Here is a 25,911-nt window from a genome sequence, read left to right on the forward strand (position 1 = left end):
CTTCCCATGTTGGATGTGAAGCCACTTGACTGATAGTCTCTTATTTTCTGCCTCCTTTCCGTCTTGACCAGGGAGCTACTTTCCAATCTCATTGATATTTCCCGGGCATGTCAACACCTCTCCAGGTGGAAGTGCAGGAAATTCAGCATGTCCATAAGCACCCACACCAACTTTCGCTAACGTACCGTTGAAAGCATACTGTCTGGGTGCTTAACGGCCTGGGTGTGGCAGCAGCTCTAGCTGGGACTGTAACAAACCACAGAATGTTGTGTGCACAGCCCAGACCATCACAGGAGCCAACCTTCCATCGTGGATTCCATTTACATGGCTCACTGTCACAGAAAGGCTGCCAACATCATCTAAGACCCCTCTCCACCCTGCTAATGCTCTCCTTATAACCTCTTCCATCAGGCAGAAGGTACAGATGCTTGAGCACACGCACCAGCAGGTTCAAGAACAGCTTCTTGCCAGCTGTTGTTAGACTGATCAGCATTATTTAGATTCCATTAATGTTGACCTTGCATTGCACATGTCCTGTGGACATAACCTGTATGTCTGTAAGTTTTTTGTTTTCACACTCTGATCTCTACACCCTAGCTGACTATGATCAGCTTGTACTGCTCGTAAACAAAGCTTTTCACTTGTACTTTGCTACATGTGACAATAAATAAATCAAATCATCCAGAAAATTTTGGAAGATTAATACCAGCGTTTCCAGTACCTCATTAGCACCTTTCCTTTGAAGTCAGTTCCCAGTTCCAGTATCACTTCCCTTGTGAATGTAATTTAAGTTTCTCTCTTCTTTCCACCTCTTGATTGATAGCTATTACTGGATTTTTTTTAAAATTTTCTATAGTGAAGACAAAAACAAACTATTTGGTAATTTCATCTGCCATTCCCTTATTAATTATGCATTTGGGAGATTTGACAAGTGAGGGAGAACAAGGTGTAGCTTAGGAGAAAGTGCTTGGGGAGGAAGTGAGGGACATAGTTGGTACAGTAGAGCATTGAGAGGGAGGGAGTGACAGGCCTGGAACAGAGGGAGAGGTAGTGAGTAAAGTAGGGACGGAGAGGTAGTAAGGGGGTCACACATCAGAACTGAGGAAAGACAGAGCTGTACTGCTGGGATTGTGCACAGGTGAGCAGTGAATTGGGGAGAAGATGTGATGAATTTAGTGGAGAAGGCCAGGAAAAAGAAAGTGATATTAAGAGAAATGATAATCTTATCATTGAGGAGATGGTGGTGTTGCCATTGGATTAATAATTCAGGGAACCAGGCCAGTGCTCTAGGAATATGGGTTCAAATCCCAATGCAGCTGATCGAGCTGTAATTCAATACTAAAATTTGTATCTGAAGGCTAGTCTCAGTCATGATGACTATGACAACCCTCATTAAGTGTTGTTAAAGACCTGCATCTGATTCATAAACTTAATGTTCTTCAGGGAAGGGAATCAACTGTTTCCTCAGAGGTTGGTGAACACCCCCAGCGGGATTTTGACCCTGTGAGGGTTTCTTTAGATTAGATTACATTACAGTGTGGAAACAGGCCCTTTGGCCCTACAAGTCCACACCGACCCGCCGAAGCGCAACCCACCCATACCCCTACATTTACCCCTTTACCTAACGCTACGGGCAATTTAGCATGGCCAATTCACCTGTCCTGCACATCTTTGGACTGTGGGAGGAAACCCACGCAGACACGGGGAGAATGTGCAAACTCCACACAGTCAGTCGCCTGAGTCAGGAATTGAACCCGGGTCTCTGGCGCTGTGAGGCAACAGTGCTAACCACTGTGCCACTGTGCCGCCCTAAACTATGGGAGTAAGCTGCTGAGAATCCTGCTGGTCCTCGGCACCATTTCAGCCCTTGTACTGTTTCACACTTAAGTGCTTCACTTTTGATTTCTGTGATTTGGATTTCTCCTAAACCTCAATTACTGTTTAATGTTCATCTAATGACCGATTAGCCATGGTGTGACAGCCCAGAGGATTTATGATGTTCTGCCTCCACCCACTCGGTAACTAACAGTCCTCCCTCTCCCTCTCTCTCTCCCTGACACTTGCTCGGAGCCAGAGATGTGGCTCCCCGGCCCAAGGTCAGTGCTGCTGCTGCTGGGCTCCGGTCTCCTGCTCATTGCTCTCGGCTTGCTGCTGTTCTTTACCGGACCGCTCATTATCCGGGATCAGGTCGCTAAGGTAAAACTGCAGAAAGCGGCACAATTATCGGTTTGAAATGACAAAATGAAAAGGTTGTTAATATTCGGAGTGGGACAGCTGATTTCTGAATCTCAGCTCGGAGCCATGCCCCCCAGACAAGCGGCTCCCGTTATTGATAGAGAGCGGGTTGTTTCGATTGGATACGGTGGTCATGTCACCCGCAAAAAATAGAGAAACGATCTGATTGTCACGGTGCACCCAAAATGTTCACATTTGCTACAGTTTCGTGTGTCCAAGAGGCACTGAAATGTTCCAGGTGAGTGTGTCCAGTCCAGGTGAGTGTGTTCCTGTCCAGGTGAGTGTGTTCCAGTCCAGGTGAGTGTGTTATAGTCCAGGTGAGTGTGTTATAGTCCAGGTGAGTGTGTCCAGTCCAGGTGAGTGTGTTATAGTCCAGGTGAGTGTGTTATAGTCCAGGTGAGTGTGTTCAGTCCAGGTGAGTGTGTTATAGTCCAGATGAGTGTGTTATAGTCCAGGTGAGTGTGTCCAGTCCAGGTGAGTGTGTTATAGTCCAGATGAGTGTGTTATAGTCCAGGTGAGTGTGTCCAGTCCAGGTGAGTGTGTTATAGTCCAGGTGAGTGTGTCCAGTCCAGGTGAGTGTGTTCCTGTCCAGGTGAGTGTGTTCCAGTCCAGGTGAGTGTGTTATAGTCCAGGTGAGTGTGTCCAGTCCAGGTGAGTGTGTTCCATTCCAGATGAGTGTGTTCCATTCCAGGTGAGTTTGTTATAGTCCAGGTGAGTGTGTTCCATTCCAGGTGAGTGTGTTATAGTCCAGGTGAGTGTGTCCAGTCCAGGTGAGTGTGTTCCAGTCCAGGTGAGTGTGTCCAGTCCAGGTGAGTGTGTTATAGTCCATGTGAGTGTGTTCCAGTCCAGGTGAATGTGTTTCATTCCAGGTGAGTGTGTTATAGTCCAGGTGAGTGTGTTCCAGTCCAGGTGAGTGTGTTATAGTCTAGGTGAGTGTGTTCCAATCTAGGTGAATGTGTTCCAATCCAGGTGAGCATGTTCCAGTCCAAGTGAGTGTGTTCCAGTCCAGGTGAGTGTGTTACAGTCCAGGCGAGTGTGTTCCAGTCCAGGTGAGTGTGATCCAATCCAGGTGAGTGTATTCCAGTCCAGCTGACTGTGTTCCAGTCCAGGTGAATGTGATCCAATCCAAGTGAGCATGTTCCAGTCCAAGTGAGTGTGTTCCAGTCCAGGTGATTGTGTTCCATTCCAGGTGTGCACATTCCAGTCCAGGTGAGCGCATTCCAATCCAGTTGAGCATGTTCCATTCCAGGTGAGTGTGTTCCAATCGAGATGAGTGTGTTCCAATCCAGTTGAGCACAAAGAACAAAGAAAATTTACAGCCCAGGAACAGGCCCTTCAGCCCTCCAAACCTGATCCAAACCTACTGTCTAAACCTGTCACTCAATTCCTAAGCATGTGTATCCCTTTGCTCCCCACCGAATCATGCATCTGTCCAGACGCACTTTAAATGAATTTACTGTGCCTGCCTCTACTACCTCTGTGACAACGTATTCCAGGTACCTACCACCCTCTGTGTAAAGTACATGCTGCGTGTATCCCCCTTAAACCTTTCACTTCTCACCTTGAATGCATGACCTGTTATTGAATCCTTCACTCTGGGAAAAAGCTTATCTCTGTCTACCCGGTCTATATTTTCTTGATTTTATAAACCTCAATCAGGTCCCCCCCCATCTTCTTTTTTCTAATGAAAACAAACCTAACCTACTCAACCTCTTTTCATAGCTAGCACCTTCCATACCAGGCAACATCTTCGTAAACCTTCTCTGCACCCTCTCCAAAGCGTCCACATCCTTTTCATAATGTGGCGACCAGAACTGTACACAGTTTTCTAAATGCGGCCGAACTAACGTCTTGTACAATTTTAACAAGAAGCATAGGATGGGGAAGGAAACTGCAGGGGATGGGCACATTAGAAATGTGGAGCTTATTCAAGGAAAAGCTCCTGTGTGTCCTAGATAATAATGTACCTGTCAGGCAGGGAGGAAACTGTAGGGCGCGGGAGCCGAGGTTTACGAAGGAAGTGGAATCTCTGGTCAAGAGGAAGAAGAAGGCTTATGTTAGGATGAGATGTGAAGGCTCAGTTAGGCGCTTGAGGGTTACAAGGTAGCCAGGAAAGACCTAAAGAGAGAACTCAGAAGAGCCAGGAGGAGACATGAGAAGGTGTTGGCGGATTGGATCAGGATAAACCCTAAGGCTTTCTATAGGTATTTAAGGAATAAAAGAATGACGAGTAAGATTAGGGCCAATCAAGGATAGTAGTGGGAAGTTGTGTGTGGAGTCAGAGGAGATAGGGGAAGCACTTAATGAATATTTTTCGACAGTATTCATTCTAGAAAACGACAATGTTGTCGAGGAGAATACTGAGATACAGGCTACTAGACTAGGTGGGATTGAGATTCACAAGGAAGAGGTATTAGAAATCCTGCAGAGTATGAAAATAGATAAGTCCCCTGGGCCGTAAAGGATTTATCCTGGGATCCTCTGAGAAGCCAGGGAGGAGATTGCCGAGCCTTTGGCATTGATCTTTAAATCATCATTGTCTACAGGCATAGTGCCAGAAGACTGGAGGATAGCAGTTGATTAGGGATAGTCAGCACAGTCTTGTGAATGGTAGATCGAGCCTCACAAACCTTACTGAGTTCTTTGAGAAGGTAACCAAACAGGTAGATGAGAGTAAACCAGTTGATGTGGTGTATATGGATTTCAGCAAGGCGTTCAATCAGGTTCCCCACACTATTAAGTTGGTAAGGCACGACCTCTCCCCGCACATAATCATATTGCCTATTACTGATAAGCCCATTCTTTTCCAAATATAATAGATTTTATCCCTCAGTACATTTACTAGCAACTTTTCCACCACTGATATCAGGCTCACAGGTCTGTTGTTACCTGGAATATCCCTACTACCCTTCTTGTACAGGGGGACAATGTTAGCAGCCCTCCAGTCTCTGGCACCTCACTTGTGTTTAAGGATGCTGCAAAGATATCTGACAGGGTCCCAGCTATTTCCTCAGAGATGTACAGCATGGAGGCAGACCCTTCGGTCCAACCCGAACATGCCGACCAGATATCCCAACCCAACCTAGTCCCACCTGCCAGTACCCGGCCCATATCCCTCCAAACCTTTCCTATTCATATATCCATCCAGACGCCTTTTAAATATTGCAATTGTACCAGCCTCCACCACTTCCTCTGGCAGCTCATTCCATACACGTACCTTCCTCTATGTGAAAAAGTTGCCCCTTAAGTCTCTTTTATATCTTTCCCCTCTCACCCTAAACCTATGCCCTCTAGTTCTGGACTCCCCCACCCCCGGGAAAAGACTTTGCCTATTTATCCTATCCATGTCCCCTCGTGATTTTATAAACGTCTATACGGTCACCCCTCAGCCTCCGACGTTCCAGGGAAAACAGCCCCAGCCTGTTCAGCCTCTCCCTATAGCTCAAATCCTCCAACCCTGGCAACATCCTTGTAAATCTTTCCTGAACCTTTTCAAGTTTCACAACATCTTTCCGATAGGAAGGAGACCAGAATTGCACGCAATATTTTATTGGTCAGAGTATTGAGTACAGGAGTTGGGAAGTTATGTTGCGGCTGTACAGGACATTGGTTAGGCCACTGTTGGAATATTGTGTGCAATTCTGGTCTCCTTCCTATCGGAAAGATGTTGTGAAACTTGAAAGGATCCAAAAAAGATTTACAAGGATGTTGCCAGGTTTGGAGGATTTGAGCTATAGGGAGAGGCTGACCAGGCTGGGGCTGTTTTCCCTGAGGGTGGTACGTGTATGGAATGAGCTGTCAGAGGAAGTGGTGGAGGCTGGTACAATTGCAACATTTAAGAGACATTTGGATGGGTATATGAATAGGAAGGGTTTAGAGGGATATGGGCTGGGTGCTGGCAGGTGGGACTAGATTGGGTTGGGATATCTGGTCGGCATGGACGGGTGGACCGAAGGAACTGTTTCTATGCTGTACATCTCTATGACTCTATGAGTGGCCTGACCAATGTCCTGTACAGCTGCAACGTGACCTCCCAACTCCTGTACTCAACACTCTGACCAATAAAAGAAAGCATACCAAACACCTTCTTCACTATCCTATCTACCTGCGACTCCACTTTCAAGGAGCTATGAACCTGCACTCCAAGGTCTCTTTGTTCAGCAACACTCCCTAGGACCTTACCATTAAATATATAAGTCCTGCTAAGATTTGCTTTCCCAGCAACCTTGGATAGATCCCATCCGGTCCTGGGGATTTGTCCACCTTAATGTCCTTTAGCCTAACCAACACATCTTCCCTCCTTGTGTCATCATGATCCAGAGTAAACAAATTTCTATCTCTAATCTCAACATTCATCATGTCCCTCTCCTCAGTGAACACTGATGCAAAGTAATCGTTGAGAATCTCACTTATTTTCTCAAGTTTGACACACAACCTTCCTTATCCTTTAGTGGACCAACACTTTCTCTAGTTACCCTCTTGCTTCTTATGTATGAATAAAGGGCCTTGGGATGCTCCTTAATGCTGTGGTTCTGTTCGCCGAGCTGGAAGTTTTTGTTGCAAATGTTTCATCCCCTGTCTAGGTGACATCCTCAGTGCTTGGGAGCCTCCTGTGAAGCGCTTCTGTGGTGTTTCCTCCAACATTTATAGTGGCCTGTCCCTGCCGCTTCCGGTTGTCAGTTTCAGCTGTCCGCTACAGTGGCCAGTATATTGGGTCCAGGTCGATGTGTTTGTTGATGGAGTTTGTGGATGAGTGCCATGCTTCTAGGAATTCCCTGGCTGTTCTTTGTTTGGCTTGCCCTATAATGGTAGTGTTGTCCCAGTCAAATTCATGTTGCTTGTCGTCTGCGTGTGTGGCTACTAGGGATAGCTGGTCGTGTCGTTTCGTGGCTAGTTGATGTTCATGGATGCGGATCGTTAGCTGTCTTCCTGTTTGTCCTATATAGTGTTTTGTGTTTCTGTTGATGAAATTGCGAAGATATCAGTTTTTGGCGAATACCTTGTATAGGTGTTCCTCTTCCTCTTTTTGCAGTTCTGGTGTGCTGCAGTGTGTAGTGGCCCTTTTGAATAGTGTCTTGATGCAACTTCGTTTGTGTGTAGTGAGGTGGTTGCTTTCATAGTTCAGAACATCTCTGAAATGACAGCCAGACTACTGTGACCACTAGGACTTATAACAGCACACAAACCAACAGCCACACTCAGACAACAACTCACCAGAATGAAGGACCCGATACCTAGCATGAGCAAAACTAATGTAGTGTACAAAATACCATGCAAGGACTGCACAAAACACTATATAGGACAAACAGGAAGACAGCTAACGATCCGCATCCACGAACATCAACTAGCCACGAAACGACACGACCAGCTATCCTTAGTAGCCACACACGCAGACGACAAGCAACATGAATTCGACTGGGACAACACTACCATTAGAGGGCAAGCCAAACAAAGAACAGCCAGGGAATTCCTAGAAGCATGGCACTCATCCACAAACTCCATCAACAAACACATCGACCTGGACCCAATATACCGGCCACTACAGCGGACAGCTGAAACTGACAACCGGAAGCGGCAGGGACAGGCCACTATAAATGTTGGAGGAAACACCACAGAAGCGCTTCACAGGAGGCTCCCAAGCACTGAGGATGTCACCTAGACAGGGGATGAAACATTTGCAACAAAAACTTCCAGCTCGGCGAACAGAACCACAGTAACGAGCACCAGAGCTACAAATCTTCTCACAAAATTTGAATGCTCCTTAATCTTCTGCTCGCTAAAGTTATTTCATGACTCCTTTTAGCCCGCTTGATTCCTAGTTTAAGATTGGTCCTACTTTCCTGATATTCCTCCAAAACCTGTTCTGTTCTTCGCTGCCTGGACCTGCTTGGTTCCCTTTTCGCTTGGCTAGTTGCACAAGTTCTCCTGTCATCCACGGTTCACGTTCCAATCCAGGTGAGTGCCTTCCAATCCAGGTGAGTGCCTTCCATTCCGGGTGAGCGTGTTCAAATCTGGGTGAGCATGTTCCAGTCCAACAAAAGTCAGTGATAGTTCTAACAATTGGAATAAATTCAGAATCCACTAAATGAGGCCAAAAAAGATAATAAAATACGAGAGCAGACTAGCAAGGAGTGGAAAAATTGACAATAATTCTGTGATTATATAAGAATGAAAAAATGGTCAAAATGAATATCGGTTCCTTGGAAAATGAAACTGGGGAGATGTTTATGGGGGACAAGGAAATAACAGAACAGTTAACCAGATATTTTACGTCAGTCTTTATGTTAGAAGCCACTTCAACCATCCCATTAATATTAAAGAATAAGTATAAAAGAATAAAGAATAACGAGGGCTGGAATTAAGTTCCATCACCATTATTAGAGAACTAGATTTAGACAAACTAATGGGGCCAAAAGCAGATATGACCCGGGCCTGCATGTTAGGATCCTAAATTAAGGAGTTACAGAGATAGTGAATGCATTGGTTATAATTTTCCAAAAATCCTTGGATTCTGGAGAAGTGTCAGTGGATTAGAAAACTGCAAATATGATTTTTACCAAGGACGTCTCACCAAGAGTGGATAGTGGGGGAACTAGTCGATGTGTTGGATTTGGACTTCCAGAAGACATTTGATGAGGTACCTCACAAAGATAAGAGACCAGAGTGTTGGAATGGTATACTGGTGTAAATAGAGGCAGGAAAGCGGGGTATCCCTGTGAATATGGGATTCTTTTATTTAGGGTGGCAACCTGTAAATTTATAGTTCCACAGGGATCAGAGCTGGGATTGCAACTTTTACAAAAAATGTTAATGACCTGGAGTAAGGAAGTGATGTACTGTAGCCAAATTTGCAGACAGCACAAAAATAGATGGAAATGCAGTTTGTGAGAAGGATACAAACAGTTTGCAGAGAGATATTGATAGGTGTAGCACATGAGCAAAATGATAGCAAATGAAGTATAATGTGGGAAAATGTGAAGTTCATTTTGGAAGGGAGAACAATGGAGCAGGATATTATTCAAATGGAGAAAAATTGCAGAGAGCTGCAACATCAAAGGTCTCTTTTTGCCACTTAGATTCCTAGTGCATGGACACAAACCCTTCAGTCAAACCAGTCCACACCGAACATAATCCCAGATTAAACTAGTCCCACTTGCCTGCTCCTGCCCCATATCCTTCCAATCCTTTCCTATTCATATACTTATCCAACTGTATTTTAAATGTTGTAATTGTATCCATAAATACTTTGGGTTACTTGTGCACAAAACACAGAAAACTACCACACAGTGCAACAGGAAATCAGGAAGACTAATGGAATGTTGGCCCTTATTTCAAGGTGGTTGGAGTATAAGAGTAGGGAAGTCTTACTGCAACTGTGTAAGATGCTGATGAGACCACATCTGGAGTACTGTGAACATTTTGCTCCCTTTATTTAAGGAAACCATGATGAGATGGTGTCGGTGTTGGAGTAGGGTGGACAAAGTTAAAAATTCACACAACACTAGGTTATAGTTCAACAGGTTTATATGGAGGTACTAGCTTTTGGAGCACTGCTCCTTCACCAGGTAACCTGATGAAAGAGAAGTGCTCTGAAAGCTAGTGCTTCCAAATAAGCCTGTTGAACTATAACCTAGTGTTGTGTGATTTTTAACTTTATTTAAGGGAAGTTATTGGTTCATTGGAGTCAGTTCAGAGAAGGTACATGAGGATGAAACCTGGGGTGGAGGGATTATCTAATGAGCAAAGGCCAAACAGGTTGGGACTCACTGAGTTGAGAAGAAGTGATCTCATTGAAACATTGTAGGATCCTTAAAGGGCTTGACAGGATAAATGTTGATTTCCCTGAGATACCAAAGGTCTGACTCTCCCAGCCTTCAGTAATGAAGACTCCACAACACTGCTAGGCAGATAATTCCAAAGATTCACAGCCCTTTCAGTGAAGAAAGATCTCCTCATCTCAATCTGAAATACTGAGTTCCTTATCCTGAGACTCTACCCCAGTGATTTAGATTTTCTGACCAGCAGCAATAATCTCTTGTGTCTACCCTATCAAACCCTTTCAGAACCTTGATAATCTCGCATTCTTCCATATTCTCGGAAATATGTGTGTAATTTATTCAGCCTGTCTTCACAAGACAGCCTCCTAATCCCCAGGACTAATTAGTGAATAACAACTGAAAGAACTGTGGATGCTGGAAACCAGAAACTAATTTACTGAATCTTCACTGTACTGCTTCTGATGCAAAGGTATAATTTCTGAAAAATGTGGAGACCAAAACTGAACACAATATTCTTGATGAGGTCACTTAGAAGCCTTGTACAATTATAATGACTTTTTTATTTCTCTACTTCAATTCCCTCTTGCAATAAAGATTAACCTGCCATTTGCTTTCCTTGTTACTTGCTGCATATCTGTCTTCTAACTCTCTGTGTACCTTGCACGGACATACTTGTCTCTGAATAAAGTGAACAACCTCACACTTCCTTACGTTATACTCCATCTCCCATTTTTACGCACTCATTTAATCCATATATATTTCTTTACAGCCTTTTTATTCAACCCCACAGCTTACTTTTGTACCTAGCTTTGTATCATAAGCAAACCTGGACGAGAAACCCTTGTGGACAGTGGTAGTGTCCCTACCTCTCAACTAAAAAGCTCCACATTCAATTCCCACATGCTCCAAAGTTGTGCCATCACATATCTGATAGGTGGTTAAGAAAACAAGCTACATGACTCTTGGTCTCTTCATCTAAGGTATTAGTGTAAATTTTAAACTGAGGCCCCAGCGCTGACCCCTGTACGTTATTCAGTGCCTATCAACTTGAAAATGTCCTATTTATGCCGACTCTCTTCCTCTTGGTCTATCTGTTCTAATATATTTCCTAATGCATCTGTCCTGAGGTGTTATGATGTGGAGGTAATGGTATTGGACTGAGGTGGACAAGTTCAGAAGTCACATGACATCAGGTTATAACTGAACACTTCACTTGACAAAATAGTAACACTCGGAAAGCTTGGCATTTCAAATAAATCTTTTGAACTATAACCTGGTATCTGATGACTTCTGACCAGAGATGTTACTTCATAACAGACTTACTTTGTAATAAACCCAGCATTTTCCCAACAGCTAATATTAAGCTAATTGGCTTACAGTTCACTCTTTTCTCTCTTTCTCTCTCCTTTCTTGCTAACTTCTAACCTGAATGATCTGTGCCTGACTATAAATAATTTTGAAAAATCACAGCTAGTGCATCCACTATCTCTGGAGCTCTCTCTTTAGAACCTTATAAGCCACCAGGTACCATGGATTTGTCAGATCATAGTCTTTAAGTTTCCACAAAACACTTCCTCCACTGACATTAATAATCTTAATTCTTTCACTCCTTTTATCCTCCTTGATTATCGTCTATTCCTGAAATGTAACTAATCCAATTAATCACACAAAGTACTAGTTCAATATCTCTGCCAGTTCCACGTTCTGTGGGATCATTTTTCCTGTTTCTGCTTCTCAGGGACCAATGTTTGAAGGGAGGTGAATTGAATTAAATTGAATTTATTGTCACATGTATTGAGGCACAGTGAAAAACTTTGTCTTGTGAGCAATACAGGCAGGTCACAGGGTCAAGTAGCATCGATAAATAAATAATAAGTAAACAACGGCAAAAACAAAAACACGGGTACAGCCGAATGTTAAGGGTTTGTGAGTCCATTCAGTATTCTAACAACAGTAGGGTAGAAACTGTTTCGGCTGGTGAGTGTGTTCAAGCTTCTGTAACTGAACCTCCCCAATGGTAGAGGTTGTAGAAAAACATTGCCAGGGTGGGATGGATCTTTGAGAATGCTGGTGGCCTTTCCTTGACAGTGGGCCTGGTAGATGGATTCTATAGATGGGAGGTGGGCCTTTGTGATTGTCCGGGCTGAGTTCACCACTCTCTGTAACAGTCTCTGATCTTGAATGGTACGGCTGCCATACCAGGTAGTGATACAGAGCTGAAAATGTGTTGCTGGAAAAGCGCAGCAAGTCAGGCAGCATCCAGGGAACAGGAGAATCGACGTTTCGGGCATAAGCCCTTCCTTGGATGCTGCCTGACCTGCGGCGCTTTTCCAGCAACACATTTTCAGCTCTGATCTCCAGCATCTGCAGTCCTCACTTTCTCCTCCAGGTAGTGATACATCCAGACAGAATGCTCTCGATGGCGCACCTGTAAAAGTTGACAAGGGTATTCGCCGTCATGCAAAAGTGGAGGAAGAAGAGACATTATTGAGTCTTTGTAACTAGTACGCCCTCATGAACAATCCAAGAAAGCTTGTTGTGGATGACACTCCCAGGAGCTTGACACTCTCTGCTCGTTCCACCTCTGTGCTGTTAATGTGTAGGGGGGTATGAGTAACATCCCGCTAGGGTCGACAGTGAGAATCTTTTTCCACGTATGGAGTCAGCTATTACAAGGGGGCATAGCTTTAAATTAAGGGGGGGTAGGTATAGGACAGATGTTAGGGGTAGGTTCTTTACTCAGCGAGTCGTGAGTTCATGGAATGCCCTGCCAGTAGCAGTGGTGGACTCTCCCTCATTATGGGCATTTAAGCGGGCATTGGATAGGCATATGGAGGATAGTGGGCTAGTGTAGGGTAGGTGGGCTTGGATCGGCGCAACATCGAGGGCCGAAGGGCCTGTACTGCGCTGCATTCTTCTATGTTCTATGTTCTAAAAGTCAATAATGAGTTCCTTGATTTTGCCAGCATTGAGAGCTAGGTTGTTCTCAGTGCACCATTTTTCCAGGTCTTCCACCTCCCGTCTGTAGTCTGTTTCGCGCCATCTGAGATTTAACCAACTATGGTGGGATCATCAGTGAACTGGTAAATGGCATTAGTCTGGTATTTGGCGACGCAGTCATAGGTATACAATGAGTACAGTAGGGGGCTGACTACGGACCCCTGGGGGGGCTCCAGTGTTGAGTGTTAGTGAGGATGAAATATTGTCCCCAATCTTCATTGTGACCTGTGGGTCAGGAAACTGAGGATCCAGTCGCAGGGAATGGTGCTTAGTCCGAGATCACTAAGTTGAGTGATCAGTCTCGAGGGGGTAATAGTGTTGGAGGCTGAACTGTAGTCGATGAGTAGGACTCTTACGTAGCTGTTCTTGGTGTCAAGGTGTTCCAGGGAGGAGTGAAGGGCAAGTAATATGGCATCTGACGTGGGTCTGTTGGTCCAATAGGCAAATTGGAATGGGTCAAGGGTGGTGGGGAGGCTGGAGTTGATTAATGGCATGACCAGCCTTTCAAAGCACTTCATGACCACTGAGGTTAGGGCCATTGGGTGGTAGTCATTGAGACATGCTGCATGAGCCTTCTTAGGCACAGGGATGATGTTGGCCTCTTGAAACAGGCAGGGACAGTGGCCTGCTGCAGGGAGAGGTTGAAGATGTCTGCGAACACCTCTGCCAGTTGATCCGTGCATGCTCTGAGTACACGGCCTGGTACTCCGTCTAGTCCCATCACTTTCCTTGGATTCACACAAAGGAAAACTAATCTGACCTCTGATGCAGTGACTGTTGGGATAGGTTTGTCAGGACTTGTTGGAATAGGTGTTACCTCTCTGCCGAAATTCTGCTCAAAGCGAGCATAGAATACATTGAGACGATCTGGGAGGGATATGTCATTGTCTGCTATCTTGCACTGTCTATTTTTGGAATCTGTGATGTCATTCAGTCCTTGCCATAGTGGCTGGGTGTCTGTCTGGGTCTCTAGTTTGGATCAGTATTGGTCCTTGACTGTCTTAATGGCTCTGTGAAGGTCGTACTTGTATTTCTTATATTTGAGTGGGACTCCTGATCTAAAGGCCTCCTGCCTGGTTCTGTATGTCCTGACTCATCCAGGGTTTCCTGTTGGGGGACACCCCGGATTGACTTCCTAGGTATGCAATTCTCCACACACTTGCTGATAAAGTCTGTGTCGGTGGTGGTATACCCATCCAAGGTACCTGCGGACTGTTTGAATATGGCCCAAACAGCTGATTCCAGACAGCACCAGAGTTGATCCTCTGCTTCCTCCGACCAGCACTGGACCTGTATCCACGAGGGGGGTCTCCTGCTTGAGCTTTTGCCTGTATGCCGGGAGAAGAAACATAGCATTGTGATCGGAGTTACTGAAATGAGGGCGGGGGATGGAGCGGTAGTCCTCTTTCACAATGGTGTAGCAGTGGTCTAAAGTGTTCGGGCCCATCATGGGGCAGGTAATGTGCTGGTGGTACTTGGGCAAGGTGATGACCCAGTGGTTATATCACTAACCAATTCAGAAACTCAGCTGATGTTCCAGGATCTGGGTTGAAGTCCCACGATGGCAAATGGTGGAATATGAATTCAATTTACAAAGTCTGGAATTAAGAATCTAATGATGACCATGAAACCACTGTCAATTGTTGCTAAAGTTAATGTCCTTACCTGGTTGTCCTACATGTGACTCCAGAGAGCCACAGCAATGTGGTTGATACTTAACTGCCCTCTGGGTAATTAGGGATGGGCAATAAATGTTGGCCTACTCAGTGATACCCTCATCCTTCCAGTGAATAAAAATAAAAGTTTACTTTACTTGCTTTTGATATGCCTTAAAAAATTCTTGCTACCTATTTTTAAATTTCGAATTAACTCTCACATTCCATGTTTTAACTTCTCAACTTTTTAGTGGCCCTTTGCTGGTTTCTAAAACATTCCAAATTAGAACATAGAACATTACAGTGCAGTACAGGCCCTTCAGCCCTTGATGTTGCACCGACCTGTCATACCAATCTGAAGCCCATTTAACCTACACTATTCCATGTACATCCAAATTCTCAGACTAGAAATCTTTCTTGCAATATTTATAAAGCTTCGTTTCTCAAATAGTGCAATCCTGAAATTCCTGAGTAAGGATGAATGGTTTTTCTTGTTGGGTCACAAATTAGGAATGTTTGATATTGATGGGTCCTTGGCCATGTGGATTGGCTAATCGATAAGAAACAGAGGGTAGGTACAGATTGGCATTTCTCAGACCAGAGTTGAGTTGAATATAGTGTTTCCTGGTGATCCATGTTGTGAATTTTCTAAAAGATTTGGAGATAGGTATTAAGGGAAAGCTCTCTAAATTTGCAGACATTTATAAGATAAAGGGAATAGTGAATAGTGAGGATGATACTGAGTGACTCAGAGGCAATGACAAGTTGGCCAAATGGACAGACAATCAACAGATGAGTTTCAATGCAGAGAAAGGAGATATTGCACTTTGGTTGAAGAAACATGGAGAGATAATACTTTGGGGGGAGTGAAGGAACAAAGGTTCAATGTGGCCAGGCAAGTTGAAACAGTTAAGAGGCTTACGGGAACGTTGGGTTTATAAATAGAGGCATAGAGTATAAGAGCAAGTAAATGATGCTACACCTCTACAAATCATTGAGGTAAAAACAATGACTGCAGATGCTGGAAACCAGATTCTGGATTAGTGGTGCTGGAAGAGCACAGCAGTTCAGGCAGCATCCTAGGAGCTTCGAAATCGCGTTTCAGGCAAAAGCCCTTCATCAGGAATCAAGGCAATGAGCCTGAAGCGTGGAGAGATAAGCTAGAGGAGAATAGGGGTGGGGAGAAAGTAGCATAGCGAACAATGGGTGAGTGGGGGAGGGGATGAAGGTGATAGGTCAGGGAGGAGAGGGTGGAGTGGATAGGTGGAAAAGGAGATAGGCAGGTAGGACAAGTCCAGACAAGTCATGGGGACAGTGCTGAGCTGGAAGTTTAGAACTAGGGTGAGGTGGGGAAGGGGAAATGAGGAAACTGTTGAAGTCCACATTGATGCCCTGGGGTTGAAGTGTTCCGAGGCGGAAGATGATGCGTCCTTCCTCCAGGCGTCTGGTGGTGAGGGAGCGGCGGTGAAGGAGGCCCAGGACCTCCATGTCCTCGGCAGAGTGGGAGGGGGAGTTGAAATGTTGGGCCACGGGGCAGTGTGGTTGATTGCTGCGGGTGTCCCAGAGATGTTCCCTAAAGCGCTCTGCTCGGAGGCGTCCAGTCTCCCCAATGTAGAGGAGACCGCATTGGGAGCAACGGATACAATAAATGATATTAGTGGATGTGCAAGTAAAACTTTGATGGATGTGGAAGGCTCCTTTAGGGCCTTGGATAGAGATGAGGGAGAAGGTGTGGGCGCAGGTTTTACAGTTCCTTCAGTGGCAGGGGAAAGTGCCAGGATGGGAGGGTGGGTTGTAGGGGTCGTGGACCTGACCAGGTAGTCACAGAGGGAACGGTCTTTGTGGAAGGCGGAGAGGGGTGGGGAGGGAAATATATCCCTGGTGGTGGGGTCTGTTTGGAGGTGGTGGAAATGTTGGCGGATGATTTGGTTTATGCAAAGGTTGGTAGGGTGGAAGGTGAGTGCTGCCTGAACTGCTGTGCTCTTCCAGCACCACTAATCCAGAATCTACAAATCATTGGTCAAGCCACATTTGGAGTAGTTCTGGGCACCTTGTTCAAGGAAGGATATTAAAGCCCTGCAGAGAGTGCAAAGGAGATTTATAAGAATGATGCCAAGAATGAGGGAATTTAGATACAAGGAAAGATTAGAGAAATCAGGCTTATTCTCCTTGAAACAGAGAAGGTTAAGAGGTGAGCTTAGGAAATAGTTATGAACAAATTTGTGTTTCCATTAGTTGGTATGTCAGTAACCAGGGATCACATTTTCAAGATTGCCAGTAAGAGATCCAAGACTGAGATGAGCTTCTGCACTGTAAAATTCTATGATTCCATTAGGGACCAAAGTGTTAATCTATGTGTGAAACTCAAGGACAGAGTTGAGGTTTTAAATGATCCTTTGCATCTCCATTCACTGTAGAAAAGGACAATGTTGGTCTAGAAATCAGGCAGGGAGCTATGATATATCTGAACAAATTAGCTTTGAGAACGAAGAGGGATTAGCAGTCTTGAGGGCTTAAAAGTAGATAAATCACCAGGCCCAGATGAGTTGTATCACAGAGTACTGTAGGGAGTAAGGGAGGAGATTTCAGGGCCTCTAACATTTATTTTCAAATTCTCTCTGGATACAGGAGTGATACCAGAGGACTGAAGGACAGCTGGTGTGGTAGCATTAATCAAGAAGGTTGGTAAGGATTAACCAGGAAACTACAGGGCAGTGAGTTTAACATCAGTCAGGAAACTATTGGAAAAATTTCCAAGGGCCAGAATTAACCATCGTGTCGTGTCTGAATTGCTGAATTGCTAGGAGAGGCAAGGGGTTATTAAGGATAATGAGCATAGTTTTGTCAGGAGGAGATAATTTTTGATAAATTTGATTACATTTTTTGAATGTGTGGATGAGGGTAGGGCAGTTGATGTAGTTTATTGGGATTTCAATAAGACTTTTGACAAGGTGTTACATTAGAGACTGATCAAGAAAGTAGGAGCCCATGTGACCCAGGACAATTTGGCAAATGGATCCAAAATTAGCTTATTGGTGGTAGGAAACAGAGAGTAATGGTGAAAGAGTGTTTGGAGGCCTGTGTCCAGTGGTATACCATAAGTTCAGTGTTGCATCTCTTGCTATTTATTGTGTACATTAGTGATCTGGATGTGAATGTAGGAGGATTGATCACTAAGGTCACAGATGACATGAAAATTGATGATGGAGTAGATAGCGAGGAGGAAAGCCTTAGATTGCAGGGTGATAGGTATGAGTTGGCTAGACTGCCCTATGAGCCCTGAAGAAGAGGCCTGTCCAAAACGTTGACTCTCTTGCTCCTCAGATGCTGCCTGACCTGCTGTGCTTTTCCCAGTGCCAGGCCTTATCAACTCTGACTCTCCAGCATCTGCAGTCCTCACTATCTCCTAGACTGCACTATAGGAAGGATATGATTGCACTGAGGTGGTGCAGAGGAGAACCTCTGTTGCCTAGGCCGGAGCAATTCAGCAATTCAGACACGACATAGGCTGGGGTTGTTTTCCTTACAGCAGAGGAGGCTGAGAGATGATCTAACTGAGGTGTACAAGTTGTGAGAGTCATAGACAGGGTAGATAGAGAGAAATCTTAACCATTAGCTGAGGGATCAAGATCCAGGGGATGCAGTTTTAAGGTAAGGAGCCAGAGGTTAGGGGCTTTAAGGAGTAAAGTTTTTCACTTAGAATATAGTGGGGATCTGGCACACACTGCTGTAAAGGATGATGGGGCAGGACCATTAGAGGTCTGAGTATTTAGATGATCACTTGAAATACAATAAGACACAAGGTCATGGGCTAAATGGTCGAAAATGGGTCTGGAGTCGATACGTGCATGAACAGGCCAAGATCCTCTTTCCATGCATTAAATTTCAATTCTGCTCTGTCTCTAATAGTTTCTTGTTTAACATTCTGTCCAACTGTGGAATTACTGTTCGAAGGTCTATAAAATATGGCCAACAGTGTTTTCTAGCTCTTGTTACTGTGGTCTTGTTCCTTTTCCACCAATTCCTTGGAGTTGTTCTTTACTCTCAGGGCTACCCCTCCTGTTGTGTCTTTCCAAAATATTGTGTACTCTTGAGTATTATTCTCTCCACGAGACCATGTTCATGTAAATCTAAATCATTGATGTCTAATTTTGCCACGAGTTCATCTGTCTTATTGCAGATGCTTTGTGCATTCGGCTAAATATCATATAATTTCAGTATTTTTACCTCATTCTAGTTTTAAATTAAGAATCATCAATCAGTGGTTTCATGTTAGTTCAGCTGACACACATTATTCAATTGTGAAACACCTGCAAAATTAGCAGAATCCATGTCCATTTGGAATAAGAATCACACTATACATTGCAATTGATCTGAGCTAATACAATGTCATTGATTTGTGGTTCAGGTGGGTCTTACGTAAATATGGATCCTTCCCTGATGCCTGCATCCCCCTGAAACCTGTGTTCCACAAATTTGCCCTGACCACAATGCTAATTGTTCCTCTGAGTCCAGCACCAGCTCAGCACTCCGACCCCACCCAAACACAGTACCGTCCCGAGACCACATATTCAACCTCCAAATGCACTGCTCTTCTGGATCCAACCCTTGTCACAAAGTCAGGTTACCCTTGAAACCTGGACACAACACCAAACCCTCTTGTCCCCACCATCCTCCAACCTCCACCACATCCAAACCCAAATCAATCAATTTCTCTCTGGGGAGACTCCCTGACACTCATCATCCCTGCTTTTGCCAGAATTAATGTCACCATCGTTTGAAGCAGGCTCAAGGTGCTCAGTGAGACTGAGGGAGGTATAGAATGAGGCTAGTGTACCCCAGCTCAGAGAGCAAGGAGGATTGGCCAGCAAATTGAAGAATCATCCAAAAATTTTTAAATCCAGTTCCCAGGAGGCTGCACTTATAAGAAACTAAACAGAAAACTCTGCAAGTAAACCTGAAGCCTAACCCGAAACCTAACCCTAACCCTAATCCTAACACTAATCCTAATCCTAATCCCAATAAGCAAATCTGGAATCATCCAGCCAGACAAAATCAGCGTTAATGTTTCAGGTCATTGACTGTTATTGATGTAAATATTGAAGCAGGGAAAGGGAAGCGGAAATATACAGACAGAAAATTGTGCTGAGGATAGATTGGAATCGCACCCTCTCCATGCTACTCACATTGTTACTATCCTACTTAATGCAAATGCATCTGGTTCACTAACGTCCTTTAGGGAAAGAAATCTGCCTTCCTTCCTGGTCTGGCCAGCGTGTGACACCTGACCTAGAGCATTATGGTTAAGCTTAACTGCCCTCTGAAAAGACCTCAAGCCAGTCACTTCAAGGGCAATTAGAGATGGATAACAAAAAAAATCTGGCCTTGTCAGTGATGCTCCCATCCCATTTAAAAATAAAAAAAGGATATTTAAAGTTTATTTTTTATACTAACTGAACTGTATTTGCACCTCTCCATAAATTTCTGCAAATTTGCTCCTTTGTGTTTTTCTCATTGGTAGGTAGTCTAGAATACACTCAGTCCTTTAATGGTGTCTCATTGTTTCTGAGCTCTCACAAGATGGACTCAGTCCTTAGCCCCTCAAGGATATCCTCTCTCTCTCTCTCTCTCTCTCTTCAGCACCAGAATATTCTTAATCAATATTACACCTGCCCCTCTTATTGCTTTCCGATCTTTCCAATCATGTTATATTCAGGAAGATTTGGTTCTAATCTAGCCCTTTTTTGTTGGACAGGTCAGCGCTTTCTACATGACACCACATTTCCAAAAAAATTTCAGCATTTACAGCTCACAAGCCCGACTGCCGCACTCTACCCTGGTCTGAGAGACTAACTGACCGCACTGTACCCTGGTCTGAGAGACCAACTGACCACACTCTACCCTGGTCTGAGAGACTGACTGCACTGTATCCTGGTCTGAGACACAAACTGACCATGCTGTACCCCGGTTTGAGAGACTAATAGACCGCACTGTACCCTGGTCTGAGAGACTAACTGACCGCACAGTACCCCGGTCTGAGAGACTAACTGACTATGCTGTACCCTGGTCTGAGAGACTAACTGACCGCACTGTACCCTGGTCTGAGAGACTAACTGACCACTCTCTACCATGGTCTGAGAGACTAACTGACCGCACTTTACCCCAGTCTGAGAGACTAACTGACCACACTGTATCCCGGTCTGAGAGAGTAACTAACCACACTCTACCCTGGTCTGAGACACTAACTGACCACACTGTACCCTGATCTGAGATACTAACTGACCACACTGTACCCTGGTCTGAGAGACTAACTGACCACACTCTACTCTGGTCTGAGAGACTAACTGACCATGTTGTACCCTAGTCTGAGAGACTAACTGACCGCACTATACCCTGGTCTGAGAGACTGACTAACCACACTCGACCCTGGTCTGAGAAACTAACTGACCAAGCTGTACCCTGGTCTGAGAGACTAACTGACCGCACTGTACCATGGTCTGAGAGACTAACTGACCGCACTGTGCCCCGGTCTGAGAGATTAACTGACTGCACTGTACCCTAGTCTGAGAGACTAACTGAGCACTCCCTACCCTGGTCTGAGGGACTAACTGACCGCACTGTACCCCGGTCTGAGAGACAGACTATCCACACACTACCCTGGTCGGAGACACTAACTGACCGCACTGTATCCTGGTTGGAGACACTAACTGACCGCACTGTACCCTGGTCAGAGAGACTAACTGACCGCATTCTACCCTGGTCTGAGAGACTAACTGACCACATTGTACCCTGGTCTGACAGATTAACTGATCACGCTCTACCATGGTCTGAGACTAACTGACCGCATTGTACCCTGGTCTGAGAGACTAATTGACCGCATTGTACCCCGGTCTGAGAGACCAACTGACCATGCTGAACCCTGGTCTGAGAGACTAACTGACCGCACTGTACCCTAGTCTGAGAGACCAACTGACCGCACTGTACTCCGGTCTGAGAGACTAACAAACTGCACTGTACCCTGGTCTGAGAGACAAACTGACTGCACTGTACCCTGGTCTGAGTGACTGACTGACCGCACTGTACCCTGGTCTGAGAGACTAACTGTCCATGCTGTACGCTGGTCAGAGAGACTAACTGACCGCACCTTACACTGGTCTGGGAGACCAACTGACCACACTCTACCCTGGTCTGTGACACTAACTGACTGCACTGTACCCTGGTCTGAGAGACTAACTGACCGCATTATACCTTGATCTGAGAGACTAACTGACCATGCTGTACCCTGGTCTGAGAGACTAACTGACCGCACTCTACCCCAGTCTGAGAGACAAACTGAGTGCACTGTACCCTGGTCTGAGAGACAACTGACCGTACTGTACCCTGGTCTAAGAGACGAACTGACCATGCTGTACCCTGGTCTGAGAGACCAACTGACCGCACTGTACCCCAGTCTGAGAGACAAACTGACCGCACTGTACTCTGGTCTGAGAGACTAACTGACCGCGCTGTACCCTGGTCTGAGAGACTAACTGACCATGCATACCTTGGTCTGCGAGATAATTGACCGCACTGTACCCCGGTCTGAGAGACCAACTGACTGCACTGTACTCTGGTCAGTGAGACTAGCTGGCCGCTCTGTACCCTGGTCTGAGAGACTAACTGACCGCGCTGTACCCTGGTCTGAGAGACTAACTGACCATGCATACCTTGGTCTGAGAGATAATTGACCGCACTGTACCCCGGTCTGAGAGACCAACTGACTGCACTGTACTCTGGTCGGTGAGACTAGCTGGCCGCTCTGTACCCTGGTCTGAGAGACTAACTGACCGCATTCTACCCTGGTCTGAGAGACTAACTGAGTGCACTGTACCCTGGTGTGAGAGACTAACTGACAACTCTCTAACCTGGTATGAGAGACTAATTGACCACGCTGTACCCTGGTCTGAGAGACTAACTGACCGCACTGTACCCTGGTCTGAGAGATTAACTGATCACGCTCTACCATGGTCTGAGACTAACCGACCGCACTGTACCCTGGTCTGAGAGACTAATTGACGCATTGTACCCCAGTCTGAGAGACCAACTGACCATGCTTTACACTAGTCTGAGAGACTAAATGACTGCACTCTACCCTAGTCTGAGAGACAAACTGACCGCACTGTACTCCGGTCTGAGAGACTGATTGCACTGTACACTGGTCTGAGAGACTAACTGACCATGCTGTACCCTGGTCTGAGAGACTAACTAACCGCACTCTACCCCGGTCTGAGAGACTAACTGACAACACTGTACCCTGGTGTGAGAGACTAACTGACCACACTCTACCCTGGTCTGAGAGATTAACTGACCATGCTGTACTCTGGTCTGAGAGACTAACTGACCGCACTGTACCCCGGTCTGAGAGACTAACTGAGTGCACAGTACCCCGGTCTGAGAGACTAACTGACCACGCTGTACCCTGGTCTGAGAGACTAACTGACCACACTGTACCCTGGTCTGAGAGACTAACTGACCGCATTCTACCCCGGTCTCAGACACTGACTAACCACACTCTACCCTGGTCTGAGAGACTAACTGATCAAGCTGTACTCTGGTCTGAGAGACTAACTGACCGCACTGTACCATGGTCTGAGAGACTAACTGTCCATGCTGTACCCTAGTCTGAGAGACTAACTGACCGCACTCTACCCTGGTCTCAGACACTGACTAACCACACTCTACCCTGGTCTGAGAGACTAACTGATCAAGCTGTACTCTGGTCTGAGAGACTAACTGACCGCACTGTACCATGGTCTGAGAGACTAACTGTCCATGCTGTACCGTGGTCTGAGAGACTAACTGACCGCTCCTTACCCTGGTCTTAGAGACCAACTGACCACACTCTACCCTGGTCTGTGACACTAACTGACTGCACTGTACCCTGGTCAGAGAGACTAACTGCCCACTCTCTACCGTGGTCTGAGGGACTAACTGACTGCACTGTACCCCGGTCTGAGAGGCTGACTAACCACACACTACCCTGGTCTGAGACACTAACTGACCGCACTATACCCTGGTCTGAGAGACTAACTGACCATGCTGTACTCTGCTCTGAGAGACAACTGACCGCACTGTACCCATGGTCTGAGAGGCTAACTGACCGCATTCTACCCTGGTCTGAGAGACTAACTGACCGCTCTGTACCCTGGTCTGAGAGACTAATTGACCACATTGTACCCTGGTCTGAGAGACTAAATGACCGCACTGTACCCTAGTCTGAGAGACCAACTGACCGCACTGTACTCCGGTCAGAGAGACTAACAAACTGCACTGTACCCTGGTCTGAGAGACTAACTGACCACTCTCTACCCTAGTCTGAGAGGCTAACTGAGCATGCTGTACCCCGGTCTGAGAGACTAACTGACCGCTCTGTAGCCCGATGTGAGAGACTAATTGACCGCATTGTACCCCGGTCTGAGAGACTAAATGACCGCACTGTACCCTAGTCTGAGAGACCAACTGACCGCACTGTACTCCGGTCAGAGAGACTAACAAACTGCACTGTACCCTGGTCTGAGAGACTAACTGACTGCACTGTACCCTGGTCTGAGAGACTAACTGACCATGCTGTACCCTGGTCTGAGAGACTAACTGACTGCACTCTACCCCGGTCTGAGTGACTAACTGACCGCACTGTACCTGGTCTGAGAGAACAACTGACCGCACTGTACCCCGGTCTGAGAGACTAACTGACTACACTGTACCCTGGTGTGAGAGACTAACTGGCCATGCTGTACCCCGGTCTGAGAGACTAGCTGACCGCACTGTGTCCCGGTCTGAGAGACTGACTAACCACACTCTACCCTGGTCTGAGAGACTAACTGTCCATGCTGTACCCTGGTCTGAGAGACTAACTGACCGCACCTTACACTGGTCTGCGAGACCAACTGACCATACTCTACCCTGGTCTGTGACACTAACTGACTGCACTGTACCCTGGTCTGAGAGACTAACTGACCGCATTATACCATGATCTGAGAGACCAAGTGACCGCACTGTACCCTGGTCTGAGAGACCAATTGACCGCACTGTACCCCGGTCTGAGAGACAACTGACCATGCTGTACTCTGGTCTGAGAGACTAACTGACCGCACCTTACACTGGTCTGCGAGACCAACTGACCACACTCTACCCTGGTCTGTGACACTAACTGACTGCACTGTACCCTGGTCTGAGAGACTAACTGACTGCACTGTACCCTGGTCTGAGAGACTAACTGACCATGCTGTACCCTGGTCTGAGAGACTAACTGACTGCACTCTACCCCGGTCTGAGTGACTAACTGACTGCACTGTACCCTGGTCTGAGAGAACAACTGACCGCACTGTACCCCGGTCTGAGAGACTAATTGACCGCATTGTACCCCGGTCTGAGAGACCAACTGACCATGCTGTACCCTGGTCTAAGAGACTAAATGACTGCACTGTACCCTAGTCTGAGAGACCAACTGACCGCACTGTACTCCGGTCAGAGAGACTAACAAACTGCACTGTACCCTGGTCTGAGAGACTAACTGACTGCAGTCTACCCTGGTCTGAGAGACTAACTGACCATGCTGTACCCTGGTCTGAGAGGCTAACTGACTGCACTCTACCCCGGTCTGAGTGACTAACTGACCGCACTGTACCTGGTCTGAGAGAACAACTGACCGCACTGTACCTCGGTCTGAGAGACTAACTGACTGCACTGTACCCTGGTGTGAGAGACTAACTGGCCATGCTGTACCCCGGTCTGAGAGACTAACTGACCGCACTGTGTCCCGGTCTGAGAGACTGACTAACCACACTCTATCCTGGTCTGAGAGACTAACTGTCCATGCTGTACCCTGGTCTGAGAGACTAACTGACCGCACCTTACACTGGTCTGCGAGACCAACTGACCATACTCTACCCTGGTCTGTGACACTAACTGACTGCACTGTACCCTGGTCTGAGAGACTAACTGACCGCATTATACCATGATCTGAGAGACCAAGTGACCGCACTGTACCCTGGTCTGAGAGACCAATTGACCGCACTGTACCCCGGTCTGAGAGACAACTGACCATGCTGTACTCTGGTCTGAGAGACTAACTGACCGCATTATACCCCGGTCTGAGAGACTAACTGACCACACTGTACCCTGGTCTGAAAGACCAACTGACCGCACTGTACCCTGGTCTGAGAGACTAACTGACCACACTGTACCCTGGTCTGAGATACTAA

At 46.1% G+C, this 25,911-nt stretch overlaps 1 protein-coding gene across 2 annotated transcripts in view; it reads left to right on the plus strand.

Moving 5' to 3' along the window:
• Positions 1-2,054: 2,054 nt before the first annotated feature.
• Positions 2,055-25,911, plus strand: part of LOC122562497 (scavenger receptor class B member 1-like) — a 98,214-nt gene continuing 74,357 nt past the window's right edge. For both annotated transcript variants that reach the window (XM_043715332.2, XM_087999800.1), the window contains exon 1: positions 2,055-2,196. In XM_043715332.2, the coding sequence (XP_043571267.2) occupies positions 2,077-2,196 (120 nt within the window). In that variant the 5' untranslated portion in view covers positions 2,055-2,076. The remainder of the gene's footprint in view (positions 2,197-25,911) is intronic.

The sequence above is a fragment of the Chiloscyllium plagiosum genome, unplaced genomic scaffold (assembly GCF_037043375.1).
Source record: "Chiloscyllium plagiosum isolate Xiang-an unplaced genomic scaffold, Cpla_swu_hap1 HiC_scaffold_24, whole genome shotgun sequence".
In the NCBI taxonomy this organism is placed as follows: Eukaryota; Metazoa; Chordata; class Chondrichthyes; order Orectolobiformes; family Hemiscylliidae; genus Chiloscyllium; species Chiloscyllium plagiosum.